The 22,899-nt window shown below is 43.6% G+C and overlaps 1 protein-coding gene across 2 annotated transcripts in view; it reads right to left on the bottom strand.

Annotated features, from left to right (window-relative positions):
• LOC125282066 (focal adhesion kinase 1-like) overlaps nt 1-22,899 on the bottom strand; it is a 424,568-nt gene that overhangs the window by 11,332 nt on the left and 390,337 nt on the right. The window contains exons 7-8 of one of the 2 annotated variants that reach the window (XM_057313016.1): nt 19,116-19,342; nt 6,877-9,081 (exon numbers count right to left, since the gene is read on the bottom strand). The exons of the other annotated variant lie outside the window; for it this stretch is intronic. Coding sequence (XP_057168999.1) covers nt 8,911-9,081; nt 19,116-19,310 — 366 coding nt within the window. The 5' untranslated portion in view covers nt 19,311-19,342 and the 3' untranslated portion in view covers nt 6,877-8,910. Of the gene's footprint in view, nt 1-6,876; nt 9,082-19,115; nt 19,343-22,899 lie in introns of those variants that run through there. 2 annotated transcript variants of the gene reach the window in all.

Below are 22,899 nucleotides of genomic sequence, written 5' to 3'. Positions count from 1 at the left end.
CCATCACCCTGGTTCAGTCCTTAAACCACAGCACCCAACCCCCACAGCCTACTCGCCCACGAGTGCTGACATCCCCACTCCCCTCTCGTCCATGAAACTTACCATTCTCCTTACCCTTCCGTTACTATTCTAAGAGCCTGGCTGCATCCTGAGACACATTTCCACTATTCTGCTGTCTGCCATTCCATGGATTTCTGCATAGCAGCTAAATATAACAGGCCCCAAATACATCGTCCTTTTGCTTCTTCTAAGAAATAACTTCCTATTAAGGCCACAGACACTAACCTCCTCAGTCTTACCACCAACAATGAGCACCAAGATATCCATAAGCTAATCAACTAATGGCGAGGTGGAGTAGGAAGTGTTTGGACAAAGAATCTGTTAACCTTGATACTGAGAAGGGTCAGCTAGCCAGTCTGTGTGTAGTGAAATAAACAAACCACCATTTCCAGAAACAACACAGATATTGTTGTTTCTTGATGGGTCCTGCAAATAATGTGGTATTGGACAACTCTTTCTTACAACAGACTTCCATTTAAAAATCCTCAAAGAAGGATAGAGATAGAAATTCATCATTAGGCAAAAATTACAGCAGTAATAGCTGTAAGAATCATCAATAGTACTGAGATTAATGGGTGAAAATCAATGAGAAACAGAATACCTGCATAGTCTCAATATATCCCCCAGCACGTACTTCTAATTACAAAAGAGAAAACAGTAACTTCACGGTGGAGAAACCTGGCCAGCACCTTAAACCAAGTGATCCAAGTGCAAATCACCTGTAAAAAGGAGTCGCCTCATCATCACAGACTTCCCGATAAGCTGTGCTGTGACGGCTTCAACAGCCTGGCTGTCGTACTCTTGCCAACAACACGCAACGTCAATATAACCATGAAAAAAACCCCAGACCAACCCCAATTGGCAGACACGGTACAAATAACCAGTCACGATTCTTCAGAAGTGTCAAGTTCATGAAGGACATAGACAGACTGAGAAACTGTCCCAGATTAGAGAAGACTTAAGGAGACCGTGAACAGCCACACGGTATCCTAGACCAGGAAAGGGATGGTAAGTGGGACACCTGTGGAAATCTGAGTAACATCTGTAGATCAGTTAATAGCACTGTATCCATGTTAAGTTCCTGGTTTCAATTACGTACTATGTTTATGAAAGTTTCAACATTTTAGGGGAGCGAGGTGAAGAGTATGCAAGGCTTCTGTCAACTATTCTTCCAACTTTTGATACATATTGAGAATCAAAAGAAATTCGCAGACTGATTGTTCCATAACCGTGGTAACAACACCCATAACACCCACCAGAACCGCTCTCCAACCAGCCTCTCTGGAGCCAATCTGTGGCCGCAGACCCACCGGACACGGACGGACACTGACCTATCTCCCTGGTGCTCGTATCTGGTGCAGAAGCATCCAGTACATGTTTAACACCAGCAAACTGAAAGTCCATCCTCGTTTTAAAGGTATCACTTCCAAACCCGTCAGAGCGCTCCTCTCTTTGTTGTCTTTCTGCTTTAAATCTCAGCAATGCAGGATTACAATGAAAGACTTACTTTTAAATGAAGGCATGAGCAGAGGCAGTGTCATTTCAAGGTAACACAGGAAACCATGAAGCATAAATGAAAGCTTCCTAAACTATCATTATTCATTTTCACTTGTCATCTTTGAAAAATGGCACCTTTCCTCTATAAAAGACTTTTTCTCCTGCCGAGGTCTGAAACCAGTGGTGTCCTTGCAGAGCGAGGGGCTGCTACACGGCAGGGACAGAGCAGCGCTAAGCAGGACCGTGTCTTGGTAACAATGAGGAGGGTACTCTGCACTTGCTCGGCAAAGCCCCACAACACTTTCTCAAAGGCCACACGAGCCATGTCTCAGACCTGGCCCTCGAAGCCCTGGATTCGACATCAAAAGGACTGGACCATTTCCCCCAAAGCTCAGACAGTCTATTTATACCTGACTAAGCCAAACAGACCACTCTACACAGGTGACTCCAGATACCCAAATTTAATTACCAAAATTTGGTTCATTAGAAAGATCTAAGTGCTAAACTTCAAAGTTGAAATCTGTCTGGTGGAAATCTCTCAAAACTGCAGGACACTGTTTGCTGCAGTATCGATTAGGACGGTATTGTGACGTCCTGGGGTGTCTCCCTTATGGAGACTTGGGGGGCAAGCTGCTCCTCCCAGAGAGGCTCTGGATGACTTCCCTCTGGTCCTTTACTTACATGAGCCACATTGTCTTACTTAACTGATGTGTTCCCAACAATATTCTTTTAGGGTTTTTTTCTTCACTTTATAAAAGCTTATCATGCTGTATGTCATCTTCTGGGACTTACTTTTTTTTAAATTAAGGTAAAATTCACATAACAAAAAATTAGCCTTTTTATAAAGTGTACAGTTCAGTGGTACTTAGTGTACTCACAACACTTTCCTGGAAGACTCAATTCTGCCACGAAGTTACGTAGCTAAGATTCGTCCATACTGCTGCACATCCCTACTGTTCGTCCATTTTCACTTGCATGACGTTCTTGCAACTCTAGCCCGGAACAGACACCTAAGAGTCTCTCAAGGACAAAATCTGCAGTGGAAGTGCATAGAGTGGGCAACGCCCGATTTTCAAGCTGTTCACCAGATGGCTGTACCCATTTACCTTCTCACCAGCAGTGCAGGCAAGAGCCTGCTGGAGCCACTGCCTCTCCACTGTCAACAACTTACTTTTGGCCACGCGGAGAGTGGCAGACGGATCGTGCGGCCCAGATGCCCATCTCCCTAATGGGCGAATGAAGCCGACAGTGGCTGCCTATGATTACTGGCCAGACTTGTGTTCTCTTTATGATGATACCGTCGTGTTTCTGGCCCATTTAGTGAATTGTCTGCAATTTTCATATCAACCGGAAGAACTCTTGACACCGTCTTTTGTTCATTACATATGTTACAAATATCACCTCTCACTTGCAACTTGCTTTTTGCACTTTTAAAAATATACCTTTTGATATACAGAAGTTCTTTATCTTAATAAAGTCAAATCTGCTTTCTTTCCATTGATAGTGAACACTTTGGGGGTATTAAATCTTCCTACTGCAGGACCAGAGACACAGTCAACTCTACTTTCCATTAACCTTTTTTCTCACTTGATCCATCTCACATGGGTGTCTGTGTATTATTTGAGGTAGGATCTAACTTTGTTGTTCTTCCCACAAGGAGAGCCGTTCATCAAATCAGCCCTTTCGTTTCCCCAGTGGCGAGTCATGATGCCTCTGTGAGGTCACACTGCCTGCCTCAGTTACAACCCACTGTGTTCTGCAAGCTAGCTCACAGAGGTGTTTGAAGAGCTGAGGACTCAGGAGAGCACGCTTCTATCTCAGGATTACTGGACCATATCAACAGAGCCTATAGCAGAGAGTCCAAAAAAAAAAAAAAAAAAAAAATCTATGTTCAAAAACCTCCCGAGAATGGAGATTGACATCCAATTATTCTGGTGAGTCCTTTGACTAAGACCTTACTTCTCAAAACTAAAGCCAGGCGTGCGGCTGCCCTCACAAAGCCACCCATGAACTGAGAAGACGCCTGCTAGCGAGGAGAAAACACTATCAATCGTTCATTTCTTGTCCGTACCTGTTTTACACAGGAGTAGACAAGAAACAGCTGAGTACATGGACTCCACTCTCTACCCTCCACCAGTGGAAGCTGTAGGATGTCAAAGAAGCTGTTAATAAACCTCTCAGAACAGCAGGTTTCTCACAAGTAAAGTGGAAAAAGGTGAGTACCCACCCACTTGATAAAACTATCATAATAAGAATTAATTTTGGTCAAGTAAGCCAAGTGCTTCGCACAACGCCCTCCACATAGTAAGCAACATGTATTAGTGTGAAAACACTGCAACGGACACACACTAGTAAAGAATACACGTTACTATTCCACCATACTGTGTTTCCTCTTACTTGACACTCTCATCACCACTAATTCACTTCTCACTTAAAAAGTTTTTACTGGGTGCCTACTACTTACCAGGCACAACTAGCTAGAAATGAGGCACAGATCAGACAGTAAGACCAAGGCCCTGTGGGAGAAAAGTCATCCAGTGGATCGGCAGTGGGCCCTACAGACAGAACGGTTGGAGAAGACCACAGGAAGAGGGGAGAGCAGAGCACTCGCCCTAAATGATGGGAGGTCCAAGCCATGCTGGAAACAGCAGGGGAGCACATTCACCAGAGTCCCAGCAGGTACAAAGACTCCAAGGAGCAATACACACTTGGCTTGTTCAAGAACCAGTAAGAGAGCCATGTGGCTAGGGTGGAGCAGGTGGAAAGTTCTCCAAGACAAAAGTCTGTCCCATTCACCAGGCAAGAAAGCTGGCGGCAGAGAAGATCCTGACCCAGTACTTTTGAAAAGGGAACACTGAAATGTCAGAGTGCAAGCCGCCGGAGTGCAGGAAGGGGAGTGAGAGCAAAAGGAGATGGGGTTGAGAGATGATCAAGACTCTCGAGTTGGCTCCACGGATGATGAGGAACTACTGGAAGCCTCTGCAGAAATGATTTACATATTTCCCTGGATGTGTATACTTTTAAAGACTTTTCAGCAAGTCCTATGAGCTCTACCTTAAAAAATCCTTGTATAACTGCTTTTCACTCCTTCTATTACTGCTTCCGCAAGCTACCAGCTTTTAGGATTTTTGTCTGGTTAGGCAAAAACTGGTTTATTGGTTTCCTGTAGGTCTATTGAATGAAAGTGTGATTTCGATGCCAAACGCAGGTCTACAGAGAAAAGAACGAGGAAAAAAGGTCACTGGAGCAGCCCCCAAATTTAAATGCTAAGCAGAAGACAGTGAATGGTCAGTAAAGTAGGAGGGTTGGGCACACAAGAGGTAAAGCACAGAACACTGTTAGGTAAGAAATGACTGACAGCATCAGCTCCTACAGGAAGGTGGACTGGAGGGCGAAGGGGAGGAGCCCATGGGAGGAATAGAACAAGGCAGCAAGCCAGACCCTCAGCAAACTGGGAGTTTTACTTGGAACCATGAACTATTTAGGAATGTGTTTTCAAACTGATTAACACATTGCCATGTGCAGGCCTCTGTATTTCCATGTTAAAAAGGATAGTGAAAATCATAATTTAAAAATTGTTTACTATTGTTTGTTTTCTTTTTAATTATTAGGAGAGCTAAGTTTTAATCTTTTATTACTATTTTTGCTTTATGTATTTTGAGAAATGTCTTTAGAAACTTACAAGTTTAATAGTTCCATCTATTTCTACTCTTCATAAATTCTTGTGAAATGAGCCTTTTATTACTATGTGGTTGTTCTCCATATCCCTAAGAATGTTTTTCTGTCTTGAAACTTTTAAAACAGGATATTAATAAAGCAATACCAATCCCCTCATCCCCCTGGTGAGTAGGTAGGAAAATTCTTCTATTCATCCATCCATCCTTCTCCTATCTATCCATCCACCCATCTCTCCATCCATCCATCCATCCATCCATCCATCCTTCTCTGTATCTATCCATCCACCCAACTTTCTATCCATCCATCTACCCAACACCCATCCATCCATCTCTCCAAACACCCATCCATCTATCTTTCTATCCATCCATCCTTCTATCCATCTATCTATCCATCCATCCCCTTCTCTAACTACCCATCCACCCACTACCCATCCATCTTTCTATCCATCTACCCATCCACCCACCATCCACCCACCCATCCATCCATCTTTCCATCCATCCATCCATCCATCCATCCATCCATCCATCCATCCATCCTTCTATCCATGCATCCACCCACCCACCCATCCATCCATCCACCTGCCCACCATCCATCTATCTAAATAAAATTAAACAGAATAGAATGCCTCTGGATGAAAACCTTAGAATTCAGTGTTCTAGTGAGGCTGGGTATGGTTTTGTGAAGTACATATGTAGACCTATATGTACATAGTTCTGAGACACGCACATGTGTATGTGTACCGCATCTTAAGGTAAAATATTTCTTCCTGTAAGTCACATAAAAATGTCTTCAACATCACTGTTTTAGATACCTGTCATAAAGAGCAGATAGCTGGACTCTATTTTTTAATCACACACTAACAATCTCTGACCAGTTACTGTTAGTCTGCTTGAGCTTATTTCCAAAGTCTAGTCTGTGACTCCTCTTTGTCCTGCTTTCCAGTCCCTTCCTTCTCTCCTTGCTGTGGGTCCCTAACACCTACTCACCCACATATTATTTAGCTTATAAAATCTACTTCTAATGTTTCATGGCTGTCTTAATATACAATCTTTTTATTTTTTATTTTTTTAATACATAATTTTAAAACGTGGTTGAGAGCTACAATTCTGACTACCTCTCTTCTGACATGCATCCACTATTTGGGTTCTACTTTTTTAATATAAAAAAATCAGTTCTTATCATTATTTGTTTTTAGAGCCAATGCTTACTTTGAACCACCCAATTTTTTCCCTAGTACTCCTTCCTGTATCTGAAAACCACTTCGGAAATCACTTTTCTTTCTCCTGAAATATGTTTGTAGGGTGGCAAACTCTCTGAGGAAAGTACCTCTGTCACCCTGCTCTTGAATGGCAACTGAATCTGACGAACAAATACAGGTTGCCAGTTACTTTTTCTCACCACTTGGAGAGAAATGTGGAGAATTGTGAATTTTTCCCTGGTTGCTTTTCGCATCATCTCTTTTTCTTTTGTACACTATTTGACTATAATCCACCAAAGTGTAGATTTATTTCATTAACCCTGTTTGGGATCTTACGTTAGTCCTATACCTGAGGACTTCTGGTATTTGCCACTTCTAGAAAATTCTCAGCTATTGCCATTATCTCTTTGGAGTATTTCTTTTTCCTCATTCTTTCTATTCTCTTTGAGAGCCCTGCCCAGAAATGGGTTGACATTCTCATTCTTCATGCTACATAACGTGTTTTCATACCTACCACATGTTTATCTCTCTGGGCTATCTTTTGGGAAAATTTTCTCAGATCCACACTTCTGTTTACTAATTTTTCAGCTATATCTAATTTGCTGTTTTATCCATCCAGTGGTTTCTAGAACTTGTGTTTGGCCTTTTTTCAAATCTACTTGGTTCTTTTTAGAATAGTCTTCTGTTTCTTACTGACACTTTACGTTCCGCCTCCTTTGGCATGCACGGACAGGCAGTATAAAGCCTAACCCTCCCAGAAGCACCTACAGGGCCCACCTGTGCCTCCAGCCTCTTGTCCACACACCTTCACTGGTGCAGACAGTGCACTGTCAGACCACTTCTTGGAGCTAAAACCGCAGCAGTCCTCCTGAGATGGGCACGTTCATTGAAAAAGCCTGCACTGTGAAGTCAGCTACATTCAAGTCAAAGCTGTATCCCGAGCTCTGTCCGTAATTGGAACTTAAATCAAGTTTGTTGCTTGTTTCCTCCGTCTTCACCTTATAAGACTGGGGAGAGCTATGTGACATACATATTTTACAGGCTGCAAATGTACAAAGAGTGCACAGCTGGCCTGGCGCCTGGCTCCAGCCACGCCTCGGTGATGATACAGCAGTGGCGGCATCTTCACCACCTCCGTCAGCGTCAGGTTCAGCACTGCGTGTGGCAAAGTTCTACCTCGCCCAGTCTATGCTTGCCTTACTTTTGAGGGTTCAGGCTCCATGAAAACGAGTAGTGCCCACTCACCTTTACTTGATATCAAGCAAAATAAATTGGCTTAAAAGAACAGAAACAGAGCTTGTATATGCAGCGGTCTACACTCCGCATCTTACTGAGCACTAGGGCTACCGTCATAATGCAGTGTGCCTCTGACTTGTCCATATAAATTAAGAAGGTAATAGAATTGTATGGAATAAAAAAACCTGCAGGTATTTTTAACTAACTTCTAGGTATTCCTGGCTTTTAAACACTTATTTGATTGACTGGCAAAAGAGCTGGAGGTCAAATCTCTGCTAGCCATTGATGTAACCCAACCAAACTATATTATCACGGAATATCCTGTTAGCTTGTCAGTTCCAGCTGTTTGATAAAGCTGAAAATACAAGCATATTTCTCTGGTAAACTGTAACTAGGACAAGATCGCATTTGACTAGAGATTTATTAACCTTCACATGTTTGTTTTTCTTTTCAAATGTGTCTTCTAATCGATTTGGGTGCTGAACTGAAAGTGACCAACACTGAGTACCGTCCCCAATCCACAACCACCTTTGTCTCTGTGACTGTGTCTACAAAAACGAGGGTGCCTGCGCACGGGGCTCACCTCCTCTCACACTCTAGTGTGTTACACATATGGTTTCCGGCTAACGTGTTGCTCTGCTTAACAGTGGAAAAAATTATTATTTTTTGGAGAGAACCAGAGAAAGGACAATTGTAGAGAATCCTTTTAATTCACTTTCAGTCACAGCAGTCTCACTAAGGTCAGGACGAGTCACTACCTCATTTAATTCTAGCACGTGAACGTCAAGTACACACCCAGTCCTCTCAGGCGAGCCGGAGCGTACCGGGCTCACGAGCCGTGCTGCCCGTTCATGAGATAATTAGATGTGGTCTCCTCAGGGCTCAGGAAGTCCTGCTGCACAAAAGAATGTTAACAGGACAGAAAGGAAAAGAATGAGGAATTGAGCTCTTCGAGCCGAGGCTGAAACAAAGGAGTCCTGACAAGAGAAGTGTGACTAGCCAAAGGCCATCACCACAGAACCCCTGAGAAGCTCAGGCAGTCCAGAGTCGGTGGTGCCACAAAGACAGACGGAACAGAAGTCTAGAAGAGATCACTGGTTAATCATTACCAGCCAATTGTATTTACACAGGAGTCGTAATTACGATCAGTAAGAAAATTAAGCAAAGACGTTCATCCTCTTGTGTGTGATTTAATATGCAAACAAATCAAGTGTGAGTCACGCCAAAGTAGGTATGTAATCTTACTTCCACTCCTCTGGTGGGTGTGCAAGTTCATACTTCTCCCTCACATTGGAGACACCCATATCCAAATGGAGCCAGTGAACCTCCTCTGACCGCAGGTGACTGAGGCGAAATCCATAGCAGGACACATGCTTTACTTTGTGACTGTCCACTATCTTCTGAATGATCCCCTAAAACATACCCCCCACAAAAATGACTGTTATAAACAAACAGAAAAAAAACAACTGTATGCTAAAAATTAATGCAATGTGCATTTCTTTTAGTTAGTTAGCAGAAATCTTTGGTAAAAAGAGTATCAAGTTAAATAAATTACTTCATTTTGCTCAGGAATCTTTTTTCTCAAATAGTATTTTTATGAACAAGGAAAAGTTCTGAATAAAACACAAGAGGCTCTTCCCTTTTCATTAGTGATAACCGAGGCACGGAAACGTAACATGCATTTCTGCAGCTCTACCTCTGCGGCACCCCCAAAACCTGACCAAGCATTCCGGCCACCCCTGGAGGTCACGTGCTGAGAACTAGACCTAAGGAGGGGGTCCCACTTTCTGAACCCAGGACAGCATACTGGTTTAGACCAGGCTACAACTTCATATCATTTCTTTAGAAACACAGTTAGAAACATACAATGAAGGCCACGCTTCTGATAGTATCGATGATGTAGGAGAAGTTACTGGAAGCTAGGCCTACCCAATCTACTATGAGCTCTCTGTCGCTTACAATGCAGCAATCTAAAATAGTCCCCAAACCTAATGCTCCTGACACACGTGCCCATGAGTTCAGAGTTGAAGGCGGCAGGGAAGGCTGCCTCGCAAAGATGAAGCTTACCCTGGGACGAGGGCAAGGAAGCCGTAACCCCGAGTCTTGACCTGTGCTCTCACGGTTGTGGAGGTCTCGTGCGTACAGGGATGTAAATGGGCAGCACATATGGAAGACTCACAGGGGAATACAGCAGAGACCATCCGCTCCCTTACGTGAAGGTGTGCTCATGATAACCACTGCACTCTTCTCAACACTTCAGGCCATTCATAATTTTTAATGAGGCTGCTATTAACATGCAAATGACTGCTAAAGAAAATCACTGTTTTTTTAAATTAGCAATTGACTGAAAGCATCATATTACTTGTAATATAAGGCACATCTTAAAAAGTTCCTACGTATACTAAATATGTCTATATTAGGGCATGATGCTGTTGATAATAAGAATGTTCCTATCCCTACTCATGAGAAAAGATAAGTAACGTGTCCTATATATACAAAACCTGTCAAGGACCCAGTGTGTCCACACTAAAGGCATCATCACCTGCCCATGCTCAGCCTCCCCTTCAGACTACTGGATCCCAGGAGAAGGTTGTGTACCAAGCACGGGAGAGTGACATCATCGGGGAGAAAGCACGGACAAAGGACAGGCTGGAGGCGTCAAAGGCAGATGAGCCCTCTGTGGGACAGGAAGGATGTGTGCAGCCTACAGATGTCTGGGTAAAACTGAAGTAAGCATAAATGTCCTTCCTGGCTTTTGATTCAAGGCCCAGAATCTCTGTCAGGCCACCACGAAAGACGCTGCAGGTTGTGTCTACCCAAGGGCACCCAGCCACGGGGCAGCGGGAGCAGAAACCCAGCCCGCCCCCTAGTCTTCACCTCTTGTGCTCTGGGGCAGGGGATCTGCCTAGGGGGAAGAGACAGCCATTTCGAGTAATTCTTTCAGCGGCAACTTCTACAGCTTCTCCTTGCCAACAACACAAATCCCTGAGCTGCACAGGACAGGCACTGGCACCGCTTTCGAATTCCCACGAAAGCGCTTTGTCTTCCTGTCCCAGCTCTGCCAATTCACTATCAAGAGCACACCGACACCGGTGGCCCTCACTAAAGCTCGGGTTTTAGCACATCTCTTTACTCCACAGCAGCTCCCTGCTAGCACAGACTCCAGAGCTGCCTCTCTGCTGTTAGGGCCGAAGTTGATGTTCACATCTGTCCCCAACCCTCTGTCTCAGCAGGTCTATCCTTCGGGGACAAACGGTTTCTTACTGTTGATGTACCATCCACAGTCTGAGAGAAATCCTACCCTTTCTGGATGCCCTCCCTGATGACCCCTAGCAAAGGTTATCTTCATGACCTCTCAAGGAATGGGCACACAGATGCCTACCTGCAGAGAGGCAAGTGTACGGACGCTTAGTCCAGAGCTGTGGAGCCCAGGGGAAAGGCATACTCCCAATCTGGAGTTTTATGGGATAGATACAGTTTTAGTCCATTCACTTGATCACGCGACCTGAAGACACCCAGTGTGACCTCAGGTTGGGTTCTGTTGAACAAAGAGTTCCCATCCTGCAGGACCTCCTCATTAAACAAGGTAGCAACTTTCACTTTCCACTAAAAAATTAAAAGCAATAAACACACAGACATTTCCCTTTATTTCATGTTTTGCTTTTTCTTTATGCTTCCATACTGTGTTCTGTCCTGTTTCTCTAGAACTCCTGAATATCTCACTGCTGACTCAGTTTGAATGGTGGCCAAGATTATGAATACACAAGGACTTCTATATTTGAAGCTCAGTACATACACTCAGTAACTTAAATAATTTTGAGAACCAAATATTTGGTTCTGCATAACTGAAAAATAACTTTGAGGACTAGGTATTTAGTAAGGAATGCATACTCAAAAAAACAAAAAACAAAAAAAACCCAAACCCAACACTACTACCATATGGAAAAGTATGCATGTATTATTTCTGGAAGACGTACATTCAGAAAAAGATCTCTAGGGAGATAACAGGACAAGGCTTTATAATTTGCCACTAATGGCAGCTGAATTACATTTAAATTTCTCATCCTGGTTTGATGTCCCAGGACAATCCGACCCTACAGTATATAAACCTACACTTTGCTACTCTGAACTATCCCTTTACTCATCTGTATCATATCCCAGAATTTGGAAATATATAATTTTCCTGATTTTCACATGAGATATTCGCAGGAAAAGAATTCTTCTTGAGGATGAAAAGACACTAGCCAGTGTGTACACGAGGCTTCCATCTTATCAGGAACAGAGCACGTAGCCTCAGAGCCATTCTACTACGGGGGGACAGTTATTGTCTTGTCAGCTTCCTTGCTCCGGGGGAGAAAGGGAAGTGGAGGTGCACGCAATTCTGCTATGAACGAGCTTCTAGCTGGCATCGTACACATGCAGCAGCACTGCTTAGAAACAGACGCACTGGGTCAAAAGCTACTTTAAAATGTGACGTTTTGGAAGTATGGCCACCAGGGAAACTATACCAATTATACTTGGCACACAATGTTAGAGACTGTCCTTCACCTCATGCCAATGCTGGGTAAAATTAATCTTAAAGTGTTTATCGATGTGATGGACCATAGAAGGGGGGGCATTTCATTATTATAATTTACATTTCCCTCATTATATACTAGTGAGATGACACTGTACTTTCATTTCTAAAAGTTCTTTTTATGATTCTGCTTGGTTCCACTTGGTCACTTATCTTTCAGACTATGCTCTAGAAAGAAATAATGACCTTTCCACCGGTAGAAAGAAATCCTGCAAACCATTCCTTCATGTTCATCCACTCTTGAATGTTTACTCACTCTTTTGGTCATTTGCATCTAGCCTACATCTGGTGGTAAGACAGCACCCTTAGCCTCCAAAGCCTTAATCTAGAAGGAGAGAGGTGAGCATGAACAGTCTGTGGGGAAGGTGGCAACAAGATAACAAGAGATACTTGCTGTGTCTAGCTGTCTTCACAGTGATTTGCAAGATGTCTTTATTATGAGAGAGATCTAAAACCACACACTGTGTTGTGAACAGTGCTCGTGTCTCTACTTCCCCCCAGGAGTTACAAGTGCACTCATCACTACTGATCTGTTTGTTACAACGTCCGGCCGTTATTTTTCTGCGTCTCTCTTTCAGATGCTCCTCACAGTAAGGAAACCGACAGCTGTTACTGTCCTCGGCTCCTCCTGTGCAGGTCTTTCTGTACCACAAAGAAGGCGTGGAGATCCACACCCTGCTCTCCAACATGAGCGCAGCCCTTCTGTCGGCTCAGCACTCACGCAGAAGTCGGCCCCAACTCGGCCAAGACAAAGCACGCCTGTGTCTATCTGCTCCCTACTGCTGCTGTAACCAATAACCACACACGGAGGGGCTTAAAAGAACACAAACGTATACTTCTCCGTTCTGGAAGATCCCAAATCTGAAATGGGTCTCACTGGGCTAAAATCCAGGTGTTGGAAGGGATGTGCTGCTTTCTGGAAGATCTCGGCTGGCCTTCTCCAGCTGCTAGAGGCCCCTCTGTGCATCTGCACTGCAGCCAACCCTTCATCCGCAGTCCCCTCCCTCGGACCACAGCCAGAAAAGGTCTGCGGCTCCTCATCTCCCCCATCTCACGGTCCTCTTCATCTCGGTAACATCTTCAAAGTCCCTTCTGCCATGGAAGGTCACATATACACAGGTTCTAGATTAGGATGTGGACTCTTTAAGGGCCATTCTTCTCCCTACCACAATCGCCACCTCTAAGCATCTAGTGATAAGAGAATTCTTTCTCATGCTCTTACTGTCCCATATTCTTCTTAACACTGCTTTTGAGTCTGTTTTTTTCCTTAAGGATTTTCTTTCTAGTTTCTTCCTGGACGATACTCTCCCTCCATTAAAGGAATAATTTAACTAAAATCTCTGTAGTCCTTTCCTGCACCAAAGTTATCTGAAAAACCATAATCAGTGTTCGAGCTTTTAAATGCGCATTCACCCGATCCTCTATCAGACAGAAGAAGTTTACGTTTGAGACACACATAAGGCATCTGTGACACCACCTAGCAGTGAACACTGGAGACCACGGGACTACCACACACGGAGTTCCCCAGGCAGCCGTCTGGGCTGAACTCAGGGAAAACTGCCTGCTGGCTGCCTTCCCCTACAGCCACTAGCCATTCTTAGCACAGCACTGTTCACAGAGCTCCTAACTCCCACAAACTCAGAGAATCCCACACTGTTCACGTGTCTGCCCACTCTGGTCAGCAAGCCGATTTTAAATTGATCAGAATGCTTCTCTCTACTGTTATTCTTCCTACTACCAGCTTGGTTACAATAGTTAGTCCTAATCCAACCAACTCCATTCACCTTTTAGCAAACTACAGGACTGAATTTCTTGTGTTCACTTCCTCTTGCAGGTTCAGGTAATTACATCACCTTCCTCTAGAGGCTCACGATGAGCACTGAAACCTCGCAGTGTACTACGTAGTCAGGAAAGGGCACTGGGCCTGTTAATAAACTTGAAGATAACTTTGAAGGTGACAAGAATATTGTCCAACAACTCAACTGCAACTTAATCTTTAGCAGCATTATATGGTATTTGCCCAGATTTGGTGTCTGGGTAGAAAATGGATTATTCTAGACCCTGTGATTTAAGGAAAATAGTAACGAGGTAGGAATGAAGGTCTAACAGAAGTTATCAGTAAGGACAGGTATGGTTTTCAATAGGTGTAATCTCTGATTATCAATTCAATTTCTTTTACGGTCATCAGTCTACTACTTTCTACTTCTGCAACCAATGTTCCTAATTTACATTTCTGTCAGAAGTACTCCATTTCATCTAGGATTCGTGTAGTTACTCCAATGGGGCTCTGTCAAGCACCGGTCTGTGTGCCTGCTAGGCCCTGCTGAAGATGCCGGGGACAATACCAGGAGGCAGAAAGGCCCCTGCTGTCACAGAGCTTACGGTCTAGGGAAGAAAGCAGAGAATAAAAGAGCAAACCGATCAAGAAACAAGACAATCTCAGCAAGGACCAATCATCATCAAAATGGGGTGACGGGCAATAGAAAAGGTGGCAGAGAGGGAGCTCTCCGGGGCTGGGAGGCCGAGGGAACGAGGGCAGTCACTGGAAATAAGAACAGGCCACAAAGAGCCAGATCCTGTAGGTCCTCGTAGGCTGCTGAAGGAATCTGGCTTTCCTCTGAGAGAAATGGGGAGTTGCTGGAGGTTTTGAGCAAATGACTGATTACAAGACTGGCTTGTTAGAGAAACAGCGCAGGAAGCTGAAAGTCAAAGGGAGCGAGCTGGAGGAGAGAAGGTCATGGGGCGCGACAGGGAGAGGAGAGTCAGGGGCTTCTGAAGGACCTGAACGTTCACCCTACATGAGACAGGAAGCCACAGGAAGGTTCTGAGTTGAGGAGTGACACGCTCTGGCTTTTGTTTTCATAGGGTCACCTGGCTGCTGGGCTGTGAACAGACTCAGGGGTTCCAGGGGGACAGCGGGATGTCAGGAGACCATGTGGCTCAAAGAAGGTGTCGCAGTAGGGGTCAGATGAAGTGGGTGGATTCTAGGTGCATCTGGGGACCGTGTGGCAGGACCGGCTAACGTACTGGGTGTAGGGCGTAAGCAAAGGAGGAGCAACAGATGATTCTAAGTGTCTGAAAGAAGGGAAGCCCTCAGACTGACACACAGTCCTTTCAGAGTCAGAAGCGTAGAGACGGAGGAGAGGGGCAGATGCAGCTGGGCAGCACACAGGTCCCAAGTTCAGAGGGAGACCAGTCAGAATGAGGGCAGGTGTGGAAAAGGCAGAGCTGGATTAAATGGTGGTCACAGCTTGAAGAGACCAAGAAGATGGAGGAGAGGTGCACGGGGGCTGCACGGAGACCACAGCACGGTGGTGACCTGTGGCCGCCTGCATCCCTACAGCACTTCTTTCTGGGTTCACGGATCTGTTCTATTATGTCTCCTGTTTTCTTAAAGACAGCCTGTGGGATTAACGTTCTACACCCTTATTTCTCTAAAGACACCTTCATTCCCAGTCTTCATGATTGGTAGTCTGTCTGGAAGACTTCTGCGGTACAACTCACTTTCCTGAGCCCTGAGAAGATGCTGTTCCAGTGTTGTCCTGCATCCAGCATTGCTGATGAAAAGTTTGATGTAAATGTCATTCTGTTTCCCAAGTAGGGGATTCCTCTGGTAGAATCTGGAATTTTCTATACACCCTTATTATTCTGAAGTACCACTACAATGTTTCTAGATGACCATTCTTATTCAATATAGTCCGGCATGAGTTAACCCCAATCTGAGCTCTGGAGCTGCCTGGGCCTTGCTACTGACCCGGGGCCAACGCTATGGCCGAGGTAGATGATGTCTGCCTCCGTGGGCTGCTGCTTATTTAGGGGCAGGATGCGCCAGTCTGCCAGCACTTGGCAGGAATCATGACCGGCGTTATGACTCGCACCTGATTTTGGTCGCATCTGGGCAGCCACACCAGCCAGGTTGAGGCAGATGACGTAGACAGAACGTGCTTACGTGCCCATCTCACAGAACCCCCCCCCCCCCGAAGAAGGTGCTGGGCCTCCTCCTACACAGGTGGCCACGTGGGCCAGGGATGGCCTCCGAGTGTCCGAGGCCATGAGGCCTGCACCTGAGACACTGCTTTGTACGCTTTGCCTATAAATGGTGGAGTCCTAGGAATCCTTTCAACAACCATTTAAATTAATTAAAATAAAGTAGCACATATCTGTAAAAGGAGTAAAATTACTAACTGCAGCATGAGAAATAAAACCTCTATAATGAATTACAACAATAATCCAGATATTTTCTCAACGCCTCCAAAGGTGCTGGTTCTTGAGTAAAGCAAATTACTTTCTACTGAGCACAACTGTCTAGCAGAAATGAAAATGCAAGCTGTACATGTTCCTTTAAAATTTCTAAAAATAAATAAATAAATAGAAATGGGTGAATTCCATTTTAATAACATATTTCATTTAACCTACTATATGTCAAGAACATGATCTTTTCAACAGGCAATCAAAACAGGTTATTAATAAGATATTTTACCTTCTTTTTTCACACTAAGTCTTCAAAACCTTGTATTTTTACACTTACAAGACATCGGCTGAGACTGGCTACGCCCGAGTGTCCACCTGCTGCACACGGCGCCCGGAGCAGGCAGTGCAGCAGGGTGGGGTCTGAATCGAATTATTCAGCTCCTTTGGGTTGTTTTCTAATATTCGGTTACTTTGGATAACAGTAAGCGATCTCTTTTCAGAAACTGGGCGGCCTGGCTTCCTCTTTGCTACCATTATTAAATGGTCTGTTGCTTTCTACCAAGTGCCTATGCTTCCACTCTGAACTCAGCCCCGCACCCCATTTCTGCCGGAGGTCACTGGGCCTCAAACGCTGCCACGTTCCTTCCACTGTACCCCTAACGATATATGCCGGTTCCTTTATCTGTAGTGTTCCTTGTGTGGTGCTTCTTGGGGAGAAAGACTGCATGGACATGTGCTTCAGTACTATTCTGTTCAGTTGTGCAAATCCATTACTTTAGAATTAAACTACTTCATTTTCAAATGTTATAGCATTAAATGAATGTGAGTGATGAATAACGCCCACCTTCCATCACAGGAAAAGCTGTGGTGAACCAATGCCAACTCAGAGTTCTTTGCCTCAAGGTGAAAATCATCAACTGATGGGAGCTATTTAATTTCAAACATTTATCAATTACTATGAAGTAAAACCACCTGGTTCTCAGGCACATGGATTTGCTCATATTGATCTTCATAAAAGTCCGACGAATATGTTCTCATAACTTAAGAATGTGAATCTGGTTTAAGTTCTTCTTCACAATATAAATGTTTTCATCTGGTAAGTTTGTAACATTGGCTAAAGGCTTGACATGTGCCCAGGGATCATTGGTTTTCTCCTTGATATGGATCCTCTTGTGTATAGTAAATTTGATACCAAAACACCTTTGTCGTGGAGCCTTTCCACGGTGCATTTTCAGTTATAATCAATCTTGAATGTTTGCTAAATGTCTTGTCAAATTCACATCTCTGAAAGGGCTCCCCTCCTGTACAAATACTTGGAAGTTTATTAAGGCTGATGCAGTGCTTTAAGAGACTTCCTCATTCACTGTAACTGAAATTCACAAAGACTAGAACATATACTAAGAGCCTTCCCATAAGCTCTACGTTTGCAAGGTTTCTCTCCAATATGAATCTTCCAATTAACATTAAGGTAGAACACTGGCTGCTGGCCTTTCTACCAAGTGACTCTGTTTATAAAATTAAATATAAAATAAAACTATGGGAAAGCTAGAAAAAGCCATCAAGCTTCATAAAAAGTTGAAGCTTTTTAAAACAAGAGACTACTATATTTCAATTATACCGCAAGTAGATGTTAGTACATATTTAAACCATGAATGAATTATTCACCTTTGAATAATTAATCCATCTGAACAGTGAGTACTGCAATATTATAGAGGTAATGGAAATTACATAGAACTTCAATGTAATACTGTGCCCTTCAATCTAAATTCTGTCAATCCCTTTAATTTGCTTAAAAGTACTTAAGGCATATAAGTTTAAGAGCAGCAGATTAATTAGCTTCATTAGTATAAAAAGAAAGGGGGGAAAAAGATGTATCTGTTCATCCTGGCATTGGACACTGTCCTCCTTAGAGATGAACACGGAGTAGGCAGAGGGAAGGAAGGAGCAGTTTCTCTGTAACACCTGGCCAAAGTAAACACCTGCTGAAAACTGGTGTAATGAACTCAGTTTTCTGAAACCACACCGCTACCCTCTCACCCCCCACTCTCAGCAATCTTGGCCCACGAAGCGCCTCTCACCTCTCTTGGCTACTGACCGCCCACAGGCTACCACCCACACTCAACATTACTCACACAGGCAACCTCGCCACCAGGATTGCCTTGGGAAGCACACTCTGCACTGCACTGCAACTAAGGCCATGGGTGTCTCCTCCCCACCACAGTAGACAGTAAGCTGTATAAGCAGGGACCCTTTATATCCCCAGAACCTTGACAAATGCCTGGTGTGTGGAACCAATCAGTTTTTGAAGAACCTATCCTATCTGGAGTCATGCAGATACCTTCAAAATTCACTTTATAGAAAATAATTTATTTCCTAAGTATTAGAGGTTGTTTTAATTGCTTTGTTCTCTTATGTCCTAAAAAGTTTAAAAAAAAAAAAAAGGAGAGAAAAACATCAATAACATTATATGAATAACATGATTCAGTTATTATTTTCCTAAGATATTTTACAATTAAAATTCTGTCAGTCACATATTAAGTGAATAAATAATATAAAGAAAAAGTTAACATCACTGTAATATGGGAATAAAAATTTTTATCTTTTTTGGTGTGTGCCATTAACCTAGGCCCATGTAACTTTAATGTCCATGAAGGGTCTCTCCCAGGAAAATGCACTTACCCTGACATCGGTAGCATCTCCATGCCTGATCATACTGGCCCAAGTAGCTGGCTCACTGCTGTTTTCAAAATAATGAAAGACCTTCAACACTCGCTCCATTGCCCCAGGGGAACATTCCACTCCGGTACCCAGGTGAGTTTTGGTACTCGAATTTGGTGTGTGATTCAAGTTTGGGTCAAGGTAAGCAGCTGCCATTATTTTGCTAGATGCTATGTATCTGTCATACTCTAGAAGGGGGAAAAAAAGCTGTCAGTGTACCATATTTGAAATCTATAAAAATGTGGTTAAAATCTATTAAAACATGATATACTGATCCTTATATTAACAACACTGCTCTATGTTCTTCCCCTATGGTCATGTCATATGCAGAAGGTGAGCATCGGGAGAGCAGAGACCTGACTGACCAAGATAATCGCTGTACTCTCCTGCACCCGGAGCACTACCGAATTCACAATAGCATAACAAATATTTGTTAAATTTTCTTAACAAATTAAAAGACCAGGAGTCCTATTTTAGCTCTGTCAAACATTCACCATGTTATCTATGAACAATGTCACCTCACCGTCCACCCTTTTAAAATCATAGCCTTTAAATCTGTGGGAAAACCTCACAGGAAAGCCAAATATGTTAATTTTGCTGACTACTTCTGAAAACCTATACATGAGATGCAAGTTCTTTCTTCATACAATAAAAATGCAATGAGTGGTCATGACACATACTAGGCACTGGTGACAAAAACCCCAGAGTTAAAACCAAGTCCTCCCACTTATCCAGTCCCTCAGCAGGAGAGTCAGACAAGTCACAACTGAAAATAAAACGAAACCAGAAAGCACAAACCAACCACTGTCTGGTCTGTCGGTGTGATAGGAAGACTTCCATTTGAATGTGGGGCAATAGCTTGGCCAACATGAACACTCCCACTGAGAAAAGTCAGGTTAAAAACCAGACCAACGGGGCGCCTGGGTGGCACAGCGGCTAAGCGTCTGCCTTCGGCTCAGGGCGTGATCCCGGCGTTGTGGGATCGAGCCTGACATCAGGCTCTTCTGCTATGAGCCTGCTTCTTCCTCTCCCACTCCCCCTGCTTGTGTTCCCTCTCTCGCTGGCTGTCTCTGTCTCTGTCGAATAAATATATAATATCTTTAAAAAAAAAAACCAGACCAACGTTTGGAGTCCAAGATATTGTGAGGCAACCAGGACAGCAGGGGACATAGGTGGAGACATGAAGAGACACTGAACAACAGCTGCCTCTTCCCAAAGGGCATTTGCCAATTCTGGGCCTTCAAGAGCCTGAAGATCCAAGAAAAAGCCACCAATGAGAGAGAAACCAGCTGAGCTTTTGGCAGTGAGAGACCAAGTTATGAGCATGGGGACCCTAGGACTCTGGTGAGCAGGACAGGGTGGAGAACTGAGCCACACACTCCGCTAGTTGTCCCTTTAAGATAGTTACCAATCCTGAAACCAAGCCCAAAGGGAGCCATTAGAAGCTCAGTGAAGCTGAAGACAGGCAGAAGAGACTAGGAGTCCACCTGGGCCCAGCAGACAAAACGGGAACAGCATGACAGACAAACTCAACCTAACCAACAGAAAGCACTACACCCACGCGCAATTCACCTCTGCAAGAGAAGTACCCACTAACTACGCACAGGAGGCAGTCACTAAAACTGACCACGTGGCGGGTGAAAGAGCAAGATTCAATAAATATCAAAGGACTAAAATTATTAAAAGTATATTCTGTCTCTAGCATTAAAGCTGGACAACAACAAAATAATTAAAAAATCACCAACTGTCTGGAAAAAAATCACCGTTTGGAAATTAAGCAACATATTTCAAGTAACCCATTAGCCAAAAAGAAACTCAAAGTATTCTCAATTCAACAATACAATTAAAAAGAAAGATCAATACTACATGCAGACAGAGCTGTCATTAGAATAAAATCTACGCTTTTATTATTTTTTTTAAAGACTTCATTTTTAAGTCATCTCTACACCCAGCCTGGGGCTTGAACTTACAACCCTGAGATCAAGTGTTGCACGTTCCACCTACTGAGTCAGCCTGGCGTCCCTAAGATCAATACTCTTAAATGCATGTATTAGAAATGAAGATTGGAAATTAATCATCTAAATATCCATATTTCACAGTACAATTTGGAAGTTGAACAAAATCAAGGTTTGGTTTTTTTTTTTTTAACAAGAATAATGCAACTGATAAACCTCTAGCAAGACTAATCAAGGGAAAAAAAGATAAGGCGAAAACTAATGACAGCAAGAATGAAGCAGAACAGATAACAGAATGTTAATAATAGGAAGTAATGATAGAATATCAGATATTATTAAGAATATCATGAACTATGTCAATGAACATAAAAGTTGAGATGCATACACAATTCTTTTTTAAAAGATTTTATTTATTTATTTAACAGAGAAAGAGAGAGCACAAAAGCTGGCGGAGGGGCAGAGGGAGAGGGAGAAGGAGGAGGAGGCTCCCCAGTGAGCAGGAAGCCTAGCTTGGGGCTTGATCTCAGGACCCTGGGATCAGGACCAAAGCCGAAGGCGGACACCTAACCGACGGAGCCACCCAGGTACCCTGAGATGGGGCATACACAATTCTTTACAAAGTACAACTTAAGCCCAAGCCATTAGAAACTGCTGCTGTACGAAACCAAAACCATAAATATAAAGCCTATTTAAATAGACCTATTCCGTTAAAAATGGTCAATCTGCAATTAAAATTCTTCCCACAAAGGAATATCTGAATTCTTCCAATAATTTAAGGAAGGATAATATTAATCTTACAGAAATTCTTCCACTGAACAAATAGGGAACATTTCCCAACTTATCTTATGAAACCAGCAAAACACTGACACAAAACCAGTCAAGGACAATATGAGAAAGGGTACGGATCAATCTTCCTTACAAACACAGGTGCAATAATCTTTAAAAAAAAAAAAAAAGATCAGCAAATGTCATCACGCAATATTTCATAATGTATCATGACCAAGAGGGACCCGTCAGAGGAAGGCAAGGGTGGATAAACACTCAGACAGAGGTCTCTGTTTGCGGCAGTCTTCGTCACACTGTCAGAGCACGGGAGCCACCAAGACACCCTACAGCAGGTGAAAGGATAAAAAACACTGTGGTCTATCCAGGCAATGGAATATTTAGTGCTAAAAAGCAATGAGCTACCAAACCATGAAAAGACTTGGAGGAAACTTCAATGCGTATTACTAAGTGAGAGAAGCCGATCACACTATATGATTCCAAATATATGACATTCTAGGAATGGCAAACCCACAGAGACAGTAAAAATTTCAATGGATGCAGAGTTTGGGGGGGGCAAGGATGAAAAAGTGGAGCAAAAAGGACTTTTCAGGCAGCAAAAAGATTATGTAGGACAGTATAATGAGGATACATGTCATTATATATCTGTGCAAACCCGCAGAACGTACACCACAAGAGTGACCCCGACAGTAAACCGTGGACTTCGGCGATAACTGATGTGTCCATGTAGGTTCACCAGTTATAACAGATGTACCACTCTGCTGGGGGATGCTGATAATGGGGAAGTGTAGCAAAAAGCCTCGCTTGGGACTTCTCATTCCATAGTTGAGATCTGCTCAGGCATCAGAGCTCTGACACTCAGCACACTGCCCCAGGCAGCACTGCGGGGAGGGTGGGGGAGGGGGGTGCAGGGCAGGGCTTCCTAAAACGGAATGCTAGTCTCGCTGCTGACTATCGGAGCCTGGGCTCTCCCTTGAACACAGGAGATAGACACCTTTTCTGCTCTT

The sequence above is a fragment of the Ursus arctos genome, unplaced genomic scaffold, assembly GCF_023065955.2.
Source record: "Ursus arctos isolate Adak ecotype North America unplaced genomic scaffold, UrsArc2.0 scaffold_16, whole genome shotgun sequence".
NCBI lineage: Eukaryota > Metazoa > Chordata > Mammalia > Carnivora > Ursidae > Ursus > Ursus arctos.
The sequence above is the reverse complement of the archived record's forward strand: the minus strand, read 5'-3'. Positions and strand labels throughout refer to the sequence as shown.